Raw genomic sequence first — 13,269 nt, 5'->3', positions numbered from 1 at the left:
TTAATGCATAAAAATCGGATCTCTGATGGTTCTACACGTGGTCTCGGCGATTAGCTCCGGCCGCGGTGTTTTAAGGCGCTCGGCCGGAACTAATCTCAAAGGCCACGGCACTGATTATTCTAAAGGATACTTCGTGCAGGCATTAAATGCTTGAAAATGAATTTAAGCAGCCTGTATCTCTAAAAAATATCGTTAGTAAAAGTTTCTAAGACCTTTTTTTGCATGGGTGCACTTCTGCACTCGGGGGAACGAAAACAAATGAAATAAGACGCCTCTCGTTTGAAGCCACCACCCAACTTTGTCGATCGCCCCTGACGTGACGCCGTGATTCATCATAACCAATGGAACGCAGCGTGCGCTGAGGGATGGATTTGACCTTTCCACACTGTTAGATCGTTCAAAGGGGATGTCGCCAGAGCTCGGAAAGGCTCTGAGTTTCGCCAAACTCGTGCCATCCTGCATAGCACCCCATCTATGCATGATAAATACTGAATACTTACATTTACACCGCCGAACCATGCACTCGTGCACGTGAAATCTCGAGAAAAACTGTCCTGGCATTCGCGCCAACGCCAACGTATTCTCACGCCACCCCTCCTCCACCGTTTCGTCTTTCATTCCAGTCATGTGCTCAAAGAACCGAATCATTGTCCTAGAAGGAACGTAGGCTTCACAGAATGTACGGAATCGCTGACACAGACATCTGCAGAACATTTCTTGCGCATGCGCGATTCGGACTTTCTTGCAGCGTATACAAACTATAAAGTGAAGAATGAAGTGTAGATGCAAGTGTGGATGCAATTTTTATAGCGTTCATTCATTTTTTAAGATAGAAATGGTGAATTGCAGCACAAAAATATTGAGATCCCGCGGTAAAAGGCAACTGTTCTTCAAAGGCTCCCCTAAAACCACCGTCTAGACACGTCTAGACATTAACACTGGGGAGCACTAACCCTTTCCTCTTTTTGCCCAAGCCAGTCGCATGCACTGTGAGGCAAACGAAAACGCAAAGCACAAACGCGAGGCTCATGTACACGCACGCATGCTCTTAATCGGGCGCTACGTCAGCTTCCGCGCTTCGAATTTGTGCATGTAAGTCAGCGCTTCGGAGGAAAAGGAAGAAAAGTGTGCGAGGCTCGGCCAAAGCTAGGAGAAACTCGAGCGAGAAAATTTAACTCACGCGCTTCACGCTCCGACAAGCTACTACTTCTCGCACTGAACCAGTGAGCCAAGAGGGAGGGAGAGAAACATAAACGCACACACAAGAGAAAGAAAGGCTCGCCATGGCTGTGTGTGACAATGTGTGTGAAAATGTAAGCGGCCAACGAAGTAATATGCAACAGGGCGGAAGAGTGCGCGAAGACCCGGGAAAGGAAGGAATTTTAGAGCGTTGAACATCGGGGCGCGGTTTTTAGAGGCTGGCTGCCGGGAAGGGGGCAGCTATGTAAAAAGGGGTGGAGGCAGCGAGGTTGTAAAAGAGAGAGGGCGTTGTGGGAAGGGAGGTTGGACATCGATCGGAACTCGACGGAGCGCGAACACGCCGTGTCCGCCAGCGGAGACATCGATGTGTGCTTTATCGACTGCGGCAGCCGTCACAGCCGCCGAAGCCGAGGCTGAACCGCTTCGCTGGCGAGCTCGCACGCTTGGTTGACGCCTGCGTTCTTTCGGTATCCGGCTCTCCCTCTTCGCGCTTTTTTTTCCCTCCTGCATCCGCAATGGAGGCCCAGACTGGGAGGAAGAGGAAAGGAAGTTGCATCCCCGCTGGACCGACAATTGAGCACTCGTTTGCGTGTGTCGAGCGGCGAATTTCGGACATTCCTCAACAAAGTTTGTTCACTCGCCGCTCCCCTTGGTCGCCGTTGGCTGTCAAATGCTGTCGCCACGCCACTCGGGCTCAATGCCGACGCGAGCGGTCTAAGTGACCCCCCCCCCTTCCCCCCCTTCCGTGGCGCTCTGTGCTCAGCGATTCACAGCCCTTATCTGCCCGCCGAGCAACTGCATCTGTTCTTTTCTCCGATATAGATGTTGCTGCCGCGTTCCTGATTCAATTTCATCGCTGGAGAAAACCTGGCATTGCTTCTTTCATAATGTTTTTTCTTGTTTTCTGAAATAGAAACGGAACCATGCCTTTGCGTGGGCATAAGAGCGCACTCCAAATCCCCATCTCTTATTGGTGTTTCATAGATTTCTAATGCCTTAAAAGGATGCCTTAAAAGGATGCCTTAAAGGGAGTACCTACATATCATTGCACTACTCAGGGGTTCCGATCGGGTTTCGTTCTTGCCCTCCGCAGACGTCGAGCGACACGCGTTACTGTATGAGTGTTAGCGCAGGCTGCCTTAGGAATGAGGTAAAATAATTTTATATTTGATTTTCATGACGATCGCTTTTCCATAAGAAAGTCTGCCTCCTGTTGAGATGTAATCCTGTGAACTTCGGTTTCACAATCAGAAGAAGTGATCATTACAGTTCCCTATGGATTGCTACATCAGGTTGTTCAGCCCATGAAATTTATGCAGTGATAAAGGACGTGTGATTTAAGAGAAGCTACTGCGATGTCGCATAAAAATATGCAGAGGAAATGTTTTCTATCTATAGAAATGGAATGTCGCCATCCAAAGCGTCCTAGCGGCTATACAGGTGAGGAATAGATGAATATAGGTACCACCTATTTGACGAGCGTCAGCAAGGCAACCTTGGAACACACATCTGGTCGGTTTATTTAGTGGGGTTAGAACATCGAACAAACTCACCCTCAAAATTATTATTGACTTATTCCCAACACAGTTACAAGGCGAAGCTCGTACCGCGTTTTAAATATCCGAAACACCCAGTTAAGTACAAAGATATGCAAATAATTGAAATAGTAGTGTCTGCTAGGCTAGTGTTAAGAACTTTTGCATCATGTCCGTCTGGCATGCTCTTATTCTTGACGCACCAACCGACTTGCATTGGTCCATTTGTCTGTCAGACTTGACTTTGTTCAGTACTCGCGTTTGCTTGTGGAACTTCGCATGTCTCTGCATGATATTGCCCTCTTTTGTATGCTCTGTTTGTTCGTGTGTCAAGCGTTACGCTTGTTTTTGCTTTCACAATAACGTCAGTGTTTCACCCTCACTCTTACTGCGTTACCTTAAGACGTGAAGTTTGTGACGTCGACCAAGTGAAGCAAGTCACACCGCGTTAGTTACGCATATCGGAATTCCTTATTGTGAGGCGTTCCTCGAAAGACATAAGTTCTATTCAGTGACTTCAAGTACACGTTAAAAGGATCAGCTTGACATCTGAAGCTGAGCGATAGTCGAGAAGCGTCCGAAAAGTGTTTCGAGCACGCCAAAACGAGGCACCGCACAGCAGCACGCTACACGGGTCCCGGGTCAGCACGTGTTTCTTTTTGTCCGGAAGTTACAAAGTGCCTAACTTATGCTCATGTAAACCTGTATACTGTCTTTCTATACTTCATGGGTGTGTGCCTGCTATACGTGTTCATGAATGTGCCTTTCTAAAACAGAATAATTCTCCTGTCTTTCATTTCGTCCCCTGTTCCCGCCCGCATCGCTTGACACATCAGATCCCCCGGGCCCTGCGATCTTGGTTCCTGAAAGCGGTGCTGTGCCCCCGCTGAAAGGGCAGCGAGTGACGATGCGTTGCCACGTCAACGACACAGGATTGCCGCCCAGCGTGGCGTTTCGCTGGGAACACGGGGGCGTGCCGTTGAACGTGACCGGAGCGACGCTGGTCACCGAACCCGTGACCACAGCCACGCAGGGAAACTACTCGTGCGCCGCGGTCAACCAGGTCGGCATAGGCGCGCTGGCGTTCTGGATACTCGACGCCCAAGGTGCGTGCTAGGAGCTTTCGTTGCTTCTTTCTTATTTTTCTTATATTCTCTCTTATTGTAAATGAGTTCAGCGGCAAGGCATTTGTCATTGCCGCAAGCTAAGCTTTGACATGCGTTTGAGGCGTGGTTTCTCATATGCCTCGAGGGGACTTCTTGCTGCCGGAGCAAGCAACTTTTTTTTTTCTTTTCAATGTTTCGTTATACGTGACTCTGGGTATGCAGAGACATGATGTTGTCGACTAAGTTTCACCCCAGGAACTCTGATACGCTTCAAACGTGACGTTTTATTTGTTTTCTGCGGAGTCGTTTCGTTATGACAAGCGCTGTGAACTTAAATTACAACAAGTTCAACCCACTAATCTCAATAACCCTGCCAATCTCTTTCTTTTTGATGCTTCGGCTATTCATATCAAAGTAGAAATAAAGTCATGCCCCGAAACGAAATTGCCTTAATGAAAATAGTACTAGTAATGCATTCAGCAACACATTTGTATAGATTATATTTCATGTGAAAGCTCATATTTGATGTGTCTTGAACAAAAAGAATCGTGCTCCGCCAGTACGAAATAGGAGAGCCTTTAAGCTCGAAAGTAGCGTTACTGGTGAGAGTTACAGCTATCATGTCACGGGTAACGCTCGCAACAGCTGTCAAGCCACGCTATTGGAGGAAAGTAACAAATTCTCTGATAAAGAGGGTCATCAAATACTATTATTCCACGGTTTCCATATATGTACATGATTGTCAGCATGGTTCGCGTGCGGCAGTTGAACCTTTATTGACAGTGCCTAATGTTAACGCCAACCCAAAAATACCTGGGGAGCGCAATGGCACCCCATATTGAAAGGCGAATTAGCATAAACTTAGTCATACAGCTTATGGGTACAACACTCGCGTGCGAAATTCCCTAGATAAATAGATGGAAAAGCTTCACTGAATAATGAAGGAGGGGGGAGGGGGCGGAAAGAGAATAAGGGAAAAAGTAAGCAGGGAGGGAAGGAGTGGGTGAAATCGTACACAAAGTGGCGCCTTTTAGTGTAGATGTGAATTTTCTTTAACTCTACAAATGATAGCACAAGTACGGGGGCTCTTTCACATAAAAGGTCTTTTTGTTGTTATTTTTTTTTTTCATATCGAATCAGCCTTGACTCCTGACGCGCGCTCATCGTTCGAGGTAACCATGGCAAGTATCAACATAGAGCGGCAAACGCGGGCGCAGCAAGCAAAACGTGCCAGGCGCTGGGGCATTTCGCCTCAATCAGTATCTCCCTGGTAACACGCGTAATTATAAATTAATTACGCTGTATGGGACTCGCAGCGCGTGTCTCCCGTCGCTTCATAAAGAATCCGGAGTGACGAACCCGCGAGGCGGAAGGTGAAGCAACGCGCGACGGCGCCTCTCGCCTATCGTTATTACACGCTGCGCAGCTACTACACGGCACAGCATCATGCTGGACGCATGCCCGCTTTGTATATTCCCCATACGAGCTCGACTTAGTGCGAGGCCGATGAACGGAAAGCGAAATATAAAACTCGTGTTTAGGCGTTGTCGACATGACGCGTCGTCCTTGGAGCTTCACTTTGTGAGATTGAACCATGCAGCCACGTTTTTTTTTCTTTTATTTTATTTATTTATTGTTTTTTTTTTTTTGCCGCAAAGACAGAGCCGTGTTTGGTCGGGCTGCTCCGGAGTGGACGTGAACAGTGAGTGGCGGGCAATCGCAAAAATTATAATTAGGCAAGAAAAAGGAGGTCGCATGAGCACGCACGCGCGGACGCACACGCACGTCGCTTGCAGTGCGGTAACCCACAACGAGTCGTGTTCCCAGGGCAATACAACTTTTTTTTTTCTTGTTGCTGCTGTTTAATTCTCCGAGCGATGGAGGCGAAAATGCTTGAGGCTCGTGTACTTATATTCAGGTGCGCGTTAAAGAACACCAACTGATCAAAATTTCCGGAGTCCTCCATTACGGCGTTCCTCATAATATCATATCGTGGTCTTGGGACGTAAAACCCCGGTAATTATTATATTAGTTCTCCGCGATCGACGCCTTCTCTGTCGTTCGGTGCAAGGAAACCCCGCTTCTCTTTATGTATAAGAGATAAAAGCGCGAAATGTCCAATAATAACTTTTTATCGACGAGATATTTAAGTCATGATTCCTCCGGGAGAGAACACGAGCTGCTTATTTGGGAGAAAGTGCTTCCGGCATAAAAGAAGTACCCCGAAGTGGTACGTACTTGGTGGGCGTCATCACGATTTTCACAAAACACTTGATAAGCTGGCGTTAAGAGATTTGCTGGAGGCGAATGGACGTCTCCTACTGGTTAGCCGCACAACGTAGTCCTAAAGGTTTGTGTATGCACCTTATTCGTAATACATTAGCGATCTCATTCACGCTAATCCACTAAGATCCGAGGGTTTTCTCCAGACATGTGGTTGGTCGTAAAAAGCCTCTAACTGTTATTAGCCGCTCGCGTCGCCTTGCATATTTCAAGCCTTTGCTGTGCTGCTGCCCTCCTTTGATCATTTATTCAGTCAGTTCTGCACTGTGTATTGGCTATTACGTATATACAAAAAAAAAATACCAAGAATACAAATTAAGCTTCCTAGTAGCTGCCCTACCGTGAAGCTTTAACGTATCGCTCAAGAATTCCAACACATTCTTGTGGAACGATATTTCTGGTTAGCGTTATGCTTTTGGAGGTTGTTAATATTTTGTTCCACGTCGTTGGTTTATTTTTAACGGGGATAGACTGCGCCTAGCCGTCCCTTCTATTAAGTTATCGTTACGCGCAGCGCTCTTCTATACGCAGTATGCAGAACATACGTGTCTGATCCCACAGCACGTTACTCGCCAATAGAGTTGTACGCTTCTCGAATATGCGCCAACACTTTCTTAAATATGCATGTCATGCGTAAATAGCGGCCGTCACTTGATCGGAAGTTTAGATTTCATGACTGAGGAATACACTGGCCACTGGCACTACGAGTTAATTGCGGCGAAATTGTTTTTGCTTTTTTTCGGGTGAGGGTTCACATATCTGTATACTTGAATCTCATTTCTAGCTCTGGCCGCTCCTTCGCCTTCACTTTATTGTGAGAATAGTATTAGCAATGAAAAAAAAAAGAATAAAACAAAGGCATTAGTTAAATTGTGGCCAATCCCCTAATGGGTATGGGTAAGTTATTGCAACAACAACAACAACAATTGTTACGAGTAGATGGAGTGAGCGCGCGAGCTGCACACTCACTTCTTTGCGAAATTGTGAAACCGAGGCGATAAAGAAGAAGATAAAGAAGGCGATCCCGTGGCGCAGCAGACGTCATGGAAAGCTTCCACGGAGCGGGCCCGATCCCTTGGAGAGCATGAAAAAAAGCTCGTCGCATTCTGACAAGACGTTGTAGTCTTTAATGCCTCGGCACGCAGGATTTCGAGTGGTTTGGCGATAATGCAAAACACCCTTGTCATTATTATTATTATTATTATTATTATTATTATTATTATTATTATTATTATTATTATTATTATTATTATTATTATTATTATTATTATTATTCGTATTATTCTTATGCTCTTACGCAATAACTCCCCGGTTTATTTATACATGATGAAATTCTCATTCAGTGCAGGTTGCGGGCTCACTTTAGAAGAAAGACGTCCTGTTCAGAGTACTTACAAGGGCCTATGAATCTATGCCTGATGCGTCGAGGAGATAACGCTTATAAACTATTATCACGCCAAGTAATCCACGATCCGAACACGTTCAAATTTCCGGTCGGAGCACTGAAAGCGATTTGTCTGCGTGGGAGCTTAAATGCCGGACCAGGACGAGGGAGCCGGTAATCGCTTATCGTATCCTGCAGGAGGCCCATTCGGCGGGGTCTGGACAAGCGTGGTCCCGATCAGCAATTAGCGGAGCTTAGGGACGGAATCGCATCATTCATTACCAAGCACGTCGCCGTGCGCTCTCGGGGCCGTTCGCGCCGATTATGGACTACGCACGGTCTGCACGTTAATTGGATGCAGCGTAGCGAGAGCTGCGTGAACGCGAACAGGTCGTATATCTTTAGTACACCATAGAAGTCCCGCTGCTTTCTCGCTAGTTTACGCTGGAAACTCTTGAATTATTCAAGTTGAGAGGCAGGTAGTAAGAGTAGGCCGGAAATCCAGATATCTCTCCCACGCAAACGTTACGAGAGTGCTTGTCATATGGGTTGAGACATAGCACGGTCACTTCTTGAACTTTTGCATTCCTCTTGGTTTTTCATACTTTATGTTACACCTTGCTTTTACTAAATCACGTACATGAGCTAGCAAGTGAGGCGTTCCCTAAGCACGAAGAAAGAAATTTAGGCAATGGCTTCTCCGTTTATAGTGAGCGGATGTAGAGCTCATTCTGGCTGTGAAAAGTGGCGACTAAGCGCGTCGACGCCGTCGCTTCCATTATTTGCTACTGCACCGCCTCCAGCTTTTACCACAGTGCACCCAATGAGGTATATTAAGCGTGTCCCATCCATCAAGAAAGCGACGGATACGTTAAGCAGGCCGGCTTGGGCAAGGGCGTTTTCGATAGGGTTTATGATCCGCCCTTTAAGTACTCTGGGTTAAGAGAGGAGATGTACGATGACTTATTCATTTATTTGTCATTAAAGCCTGCAGTAAAGTGATAGCAATTCTACGGAAGGAATGAAGTTCGTTCCCAAATACATAAACGGTCATGCACGTACAGAAAAAGAAAAACACATTTACGAGAACAGATTAAAATTATACCAGCGTTTTCATTAAACAATATTTATAAAACAGAAAAAGCAATCTGCGTGAAGATGCAGCGTTCAGAGGTATACACTGACGGAGAAACATTTACGAGAAAAATAAAAACACAGCCTTACTCATCAAACGATATCATTCAGATTAGTAAAAGAAAAAAAGAATGTCTTCATCTATCAAACGAAGATGAATATCATTTCTCGGTCACATTATTGATAGCTAAGAGGTTTGCTTCTACAGCAAAATCACGGCATCTAATATTATTAGTAAACTTTATTTCGTCTACACTTTCTATCCACATTTCTTTATTTATCACACAGAGTAAACAGCTACATCACGTGTGCTAATCGTCTTGCATTGCCAATCCTTTCCCGAGGTTCAGAGTAGGTATTGTATTTACAAGTTCTTCAGTTACTCATTAGCATGAACGGCGGCAAATGGAAATTTCGACACAGCAGTGATACTGACCTACCAATAACCATAGCGTACGAGCGAAAAGCTATGTACTTCCACTCGCAAAAACAAAAGGCGTACTGGGGCGTCTTTCTGTCCCACAACAATGAGCGTCACTTATGTGCTGCATAACGCAAGCTTTCCTTGCATTATCGCTGCGTGCCCTGTACTTCGAGGTCACGAACAATTTACACGGTATCAGCATGAGATAGCATTAATAGAGATAGGCAACTGAGGAGCATGCTTAAGAAAACCATTGCAAACAATGCAGTTCACGATTATAATTGGGGGACAAAAAAAAAACGTCCTAAATACGGCCTCTTGTTTATGAGTGTGGAGTCTATTTTCTTGAAAGAAAATTAGCTCGTACAAACTCAGAATGTTCTCGTTATTCTTCGAATGTTTTCTTTCATGAATAATAACGGTAATAAATAAAATAAAGCAATGACATTTTGGGACGCTGAGAAGTTGCCAGTTAAAGGGTATCCGTATTACCTTGCGATGACTCCACCTAACTATAACTCGCAATGACTTCGCCGAACTCTCGCAAAATCTCTCCCCTGCGTTAACTTCACGAACGCGGGCGGCAACCGGATTCCGCTTGACGTATCCTTCCGCAAACAGTCAGAACGACGACGTCGCGAATGACTCGCATTCGCAGCTTACGCGCACTGATGCGTGAACCGAACGCAGCGAGGTCAAAGCAGATTAGACGACTCGTGACTGCGTAACCAAAACATATTTGGATTCGTGTCGCAGCGCCCACGACTGCGCACCAAAACTGACCGCTTATCGACACTTCCGGGAGGATTCGGAGCGTTCTCCGAAGCAGGGGGTAGACAGAAACGCGGCCTCGGCGATGCGAATGCCAATACATTGCATGCGAGAGCGGATGATTCGTTCTGCGCGGAAGCTGCACAAGTTCGTATATCTCCGCGACAAGCGCGTACGCAGTCCGGACCGTCGAATTCCGTTACCGCTTTCGACCAAATCGGCTTTCTCTCGCTGATAACGCGTCCTCGCCTCCGACTGGATCACCTCCGACGGCCTTCCTGCAACCAGTACAATTTTTCAAATTGGACTCGCCTTCTCCGCCGTCACCGACCGTGGTAAAGCTTTCCAAATCGCGCATGACCCGAGTCCGCAGTGGAGGCGTTTTTCGCGGCTTCCGCACGCGTCGGCGGGTACTGCTGGGCGATAGCCGTGATTTATTGGCCAGCCTTGCGCAGTTGTTATGTGAGCGATGAACCGTCGTCGCTCGCCTCTCCTATCGCTGCTCCGCTCCAGGCCCGCGTTCGCAGTATAATTTGTGACGCATTCTTGCCATAGGCTGGCAACTTTGGCCGCTTTTTCTCGCTTGTTTGTTCGACACTGGCCTTCTGACGTAATCTGCACAGAAAACGCCCCCCACCCCCCCCAATTATTCGCTTGTAGATCTGCTTCCTCCTTAACATCTCAACGAAAACATGTTCCATCAAAAGCATCGCAAGTTTGAGAGGCTTTTTCTTTCCTCTTCTCGCGAGCTCGTTGACAATTGTTTTAACGGAAATATGAAACGTGTTTTGGAGACGCGATTTATGTAACTGGACAGATAACTTGAATATTTCTTTCTCGTTATTGTCCTTAATTGCCAGACGTACACGAGGCCTCGCTGTTGCCAATGTTAATCGTTCAATCAGTGAGAAAGACGTTGAGGTATAAATGGAGATCAATGGAATTAAATCAGCATCCTCCACCAGCCTACGTCCACGTATGTTTCAGCATATATAAGCGGCGATATGAAACATAGCAAAAACGGAGCAGCAGTACAACCTTCATAATTATTTTGGTCGTATGCGGTTTATTTTAACGGCATAGCTGTGTCGCAAATCGTTCCTTGTGAGTCAGTCGCAGAAAACCATAATTATCTTAAATTTTATATGTCACTGTGCGGCTACCTGAAAACGAGTACAGAGAGAAAGAGAGCGAGAGAATGAAACAAAAGAGAGACGGAAAGAAAGATATAAAGAAATAGAAAAATTCTTGCCGAAAAAAAATCTTCACTAGGCGGGAGTCGAACTTGCGTACCCTCAATCCGAAGGCGAGCGTCCTAACCATTCGGCTATCCAGGCACGCCAGCAGAGTATAGCATAGCCTTGTATAGTATAGTTTAGCGAGGGGATGGGAAAGGGAAGTGAGCGTGAGGAGGAGAGATGTGATGGTGGGGAGGAGGAAAAAAAGGAGGGGAGAGAGTAAAGCATAGCACAGAAAGAATGAGGAAGAAATAGAGGGAAATAAATGCAGAAACAGAATGAAAGAGAGACAGACAGAAAATCAAAGAAAGAGAAAGAAAGAAGTAGAGTGACAAAAAAATGGTCGAGCTTGTATTAAGTCACGCAAGGCCTGAAACGGTGAAAGTGGACAATTCTAAAGTCTAATCTGGTTGCTTCTTGGTTGTTGCGAGGCTTTAGCTAGGTGATGCTACATTCTTGCTAGGTTGATTCTCAGCGCAGAGAGGTTAGAGTTAAACCACATACAGTCACAGACACGACACGGATGCCCAACTCCAGAGACAGAAAACGGACAGTTTACACTAAGTCACGCAAACCTTGGCACAGCAAAGTACGGACCCGTCGCCGTGAGTACTCTCCGTCGACCACCACATCTAGCTTCGAGATGCGCGGCTTCCTCCTCGGGAATACGCAGCCAGGCTATACACTATATAGCGGAGGTTGCGCGCGATGTCACCGTCGGTGGGCGTGGCTTAGCTACTGCGCATGCGCTGCTTGGGCAGGTGGTGGGGTATCTGGTCGCTAGACCACGCCATGCTAGCTTCCTCTTTCTTTCTATCTTTTCTTTCTCTCTCTACTTCTTTCTCTCTCTTTCGTTGATGTTCCCTCTGTCTCTCTTTCCTATTCTTTCTGTATTTCTTTCCATTTCTATCTATGAATGTACTTGGAAGCGCGAAACCCACAAAATACACAAGAAGAACTAGACAAGACGAGCTCTCACTTCAAACTAAAGTTTACTTACAGAAAGTGGCTAGGTTTTATCGTGCAACAAAACGCAACAGCAATAGAAAAACGCATGCGCGAAACAACAAGTAGCACCTCAAAGGCAAATAACCATAGCAAAAACAGAATAACAAAAGCTACCTTGCGCTCATGAGATTCGCAAAACTAAGGTGAAACAACTGTGGTGAAAGAGCCCAGGGTCATGCCAAGCGTCTGCGTGGCTGCCGATGATCTGTTCCCAGCGCCAAAGACTTATTGAGATAACCCACTTGACTGTTTACTAGGTTAATGGACGGCTGGCTGCCGCACCTGGCCACTTTCTGTAAATAGACTTTAGTTTGAAGTGAGCGCTCGTCTTGTCTAGTTCTTGTGCATCTTGTGGGTTTCGGGCTTCCAAGTACTTTCATGGATTAGTACAAACTCGCCCAACTTTCAGTCCTACTAAACTATTTCTCTCTTTCTCTTTCTTTCTGTGCTACGCTTTACTCTGTCCCCTCCTCCTTTCCCTCCTTCTCACCATCACATCTCTCCTCTTCATGCTCACTGCCCATTCCCACCCCCTTGCTACAATATACTATACAATGCTAGGCTATGTTCTGCTAGCGTGCCTGGACAGCCGAGTGGTTAGGACGCTCGCCTTCGGATCTGGGGTACGCGGTTTCCAATCCCGCCACGTGAAGAAGTTTTTTTTTTCGGCAAGAATTTTTCTTTTTTTTTCTTTCTTTATATCTTTCTTCCCTTCTTTCTTTCTTTCTTTCTTTCTTTCTTTCTTTCTTTCTTTCTTTCTTTCTTTCTTTCTTTCTTTCTTTCTTTCTTTCTTTCTTTCTTTCTTTCTTTCTTTCTTTCTTTCTTTCCTTCTTTCTTCTTTCTTTCTTTCTTTTTTTCTTTCTTTCTTTCTTCCTTTCCTTCTTTCTGTACTCGTTTTCAGGTAGCCGCATAGTGGCACATACCCGTTAAGATTACAGTTTTCTGCGATCAACTCGCAAGGAACGATTTTCTGAAGAGCATCGCTGTTAAATAAGGCAGAAAGAAAGAGGAAGCAAGCATCGCGTTGTCTAGCGACCAGATACCGCACCACCTGGCCAAGCCGCGTATGCGCAGTAGCTAAGCCACGCCTACCGACACAGACGTCATTCGCAACCGCCGCTCTATAGTGCATAGCCTGGCTGCGTACTCGCGAGGAGGAAGCCGCGCATTTCGAAGCTAGACGTGT

General features: G+C 46.1%; 1 protein-coding gene across 4 annotated transcripts in view; it reads left to right on the top strand.

Moving 5' to 3' along the window:
• The window catches only part of LOC119393625 (hemicentin-2), a 225,890-nt gene that overhangs the window by 179,671 nt on the left and 32,950 nt on the right, over window positions 1-13,269 (top strand). For all 4 annotated transcript variants that reach the window (XR_007416349.1, XM_037660734.2, XM_049416299.1 and 1 more), the window contains exon 7: window positions 3,572-3,841. Coding sequence is in view for 3 of the 4 variants with exons in the window: in XM_037660734.2 (XP_037516662.1) it covers window positions 3,572-3,841 (270 nt within the window). In the remaining variant the exon portion in view is untranslated. The remainder of the gene's footprint in view (window positions 1-3,571; window positions 3,842-13,269) is intronic.

Source organism: Rhipicephalus sanguineus, chromosome 5 (genome assembly GCF_013339695.2).
Source record: "Rhipicephalus sanguineus isolate Rsan-2018 chromosome 5, BIME_Rsan_1.4, whole genome shotgun sequence".
In the NCBI taxonomy this organism is placed as follows: Eukaryota; Metazoa; Arthropoda; class Arachnida; order Ixodida; family Ixodidae; genus Rhipicephalus; species Rhipicephalus sanguineus.
Note: the sequence above shows the minus strand (reverse complement) of the source record. Positions and strands in the feature narration are given on the sequence as shown.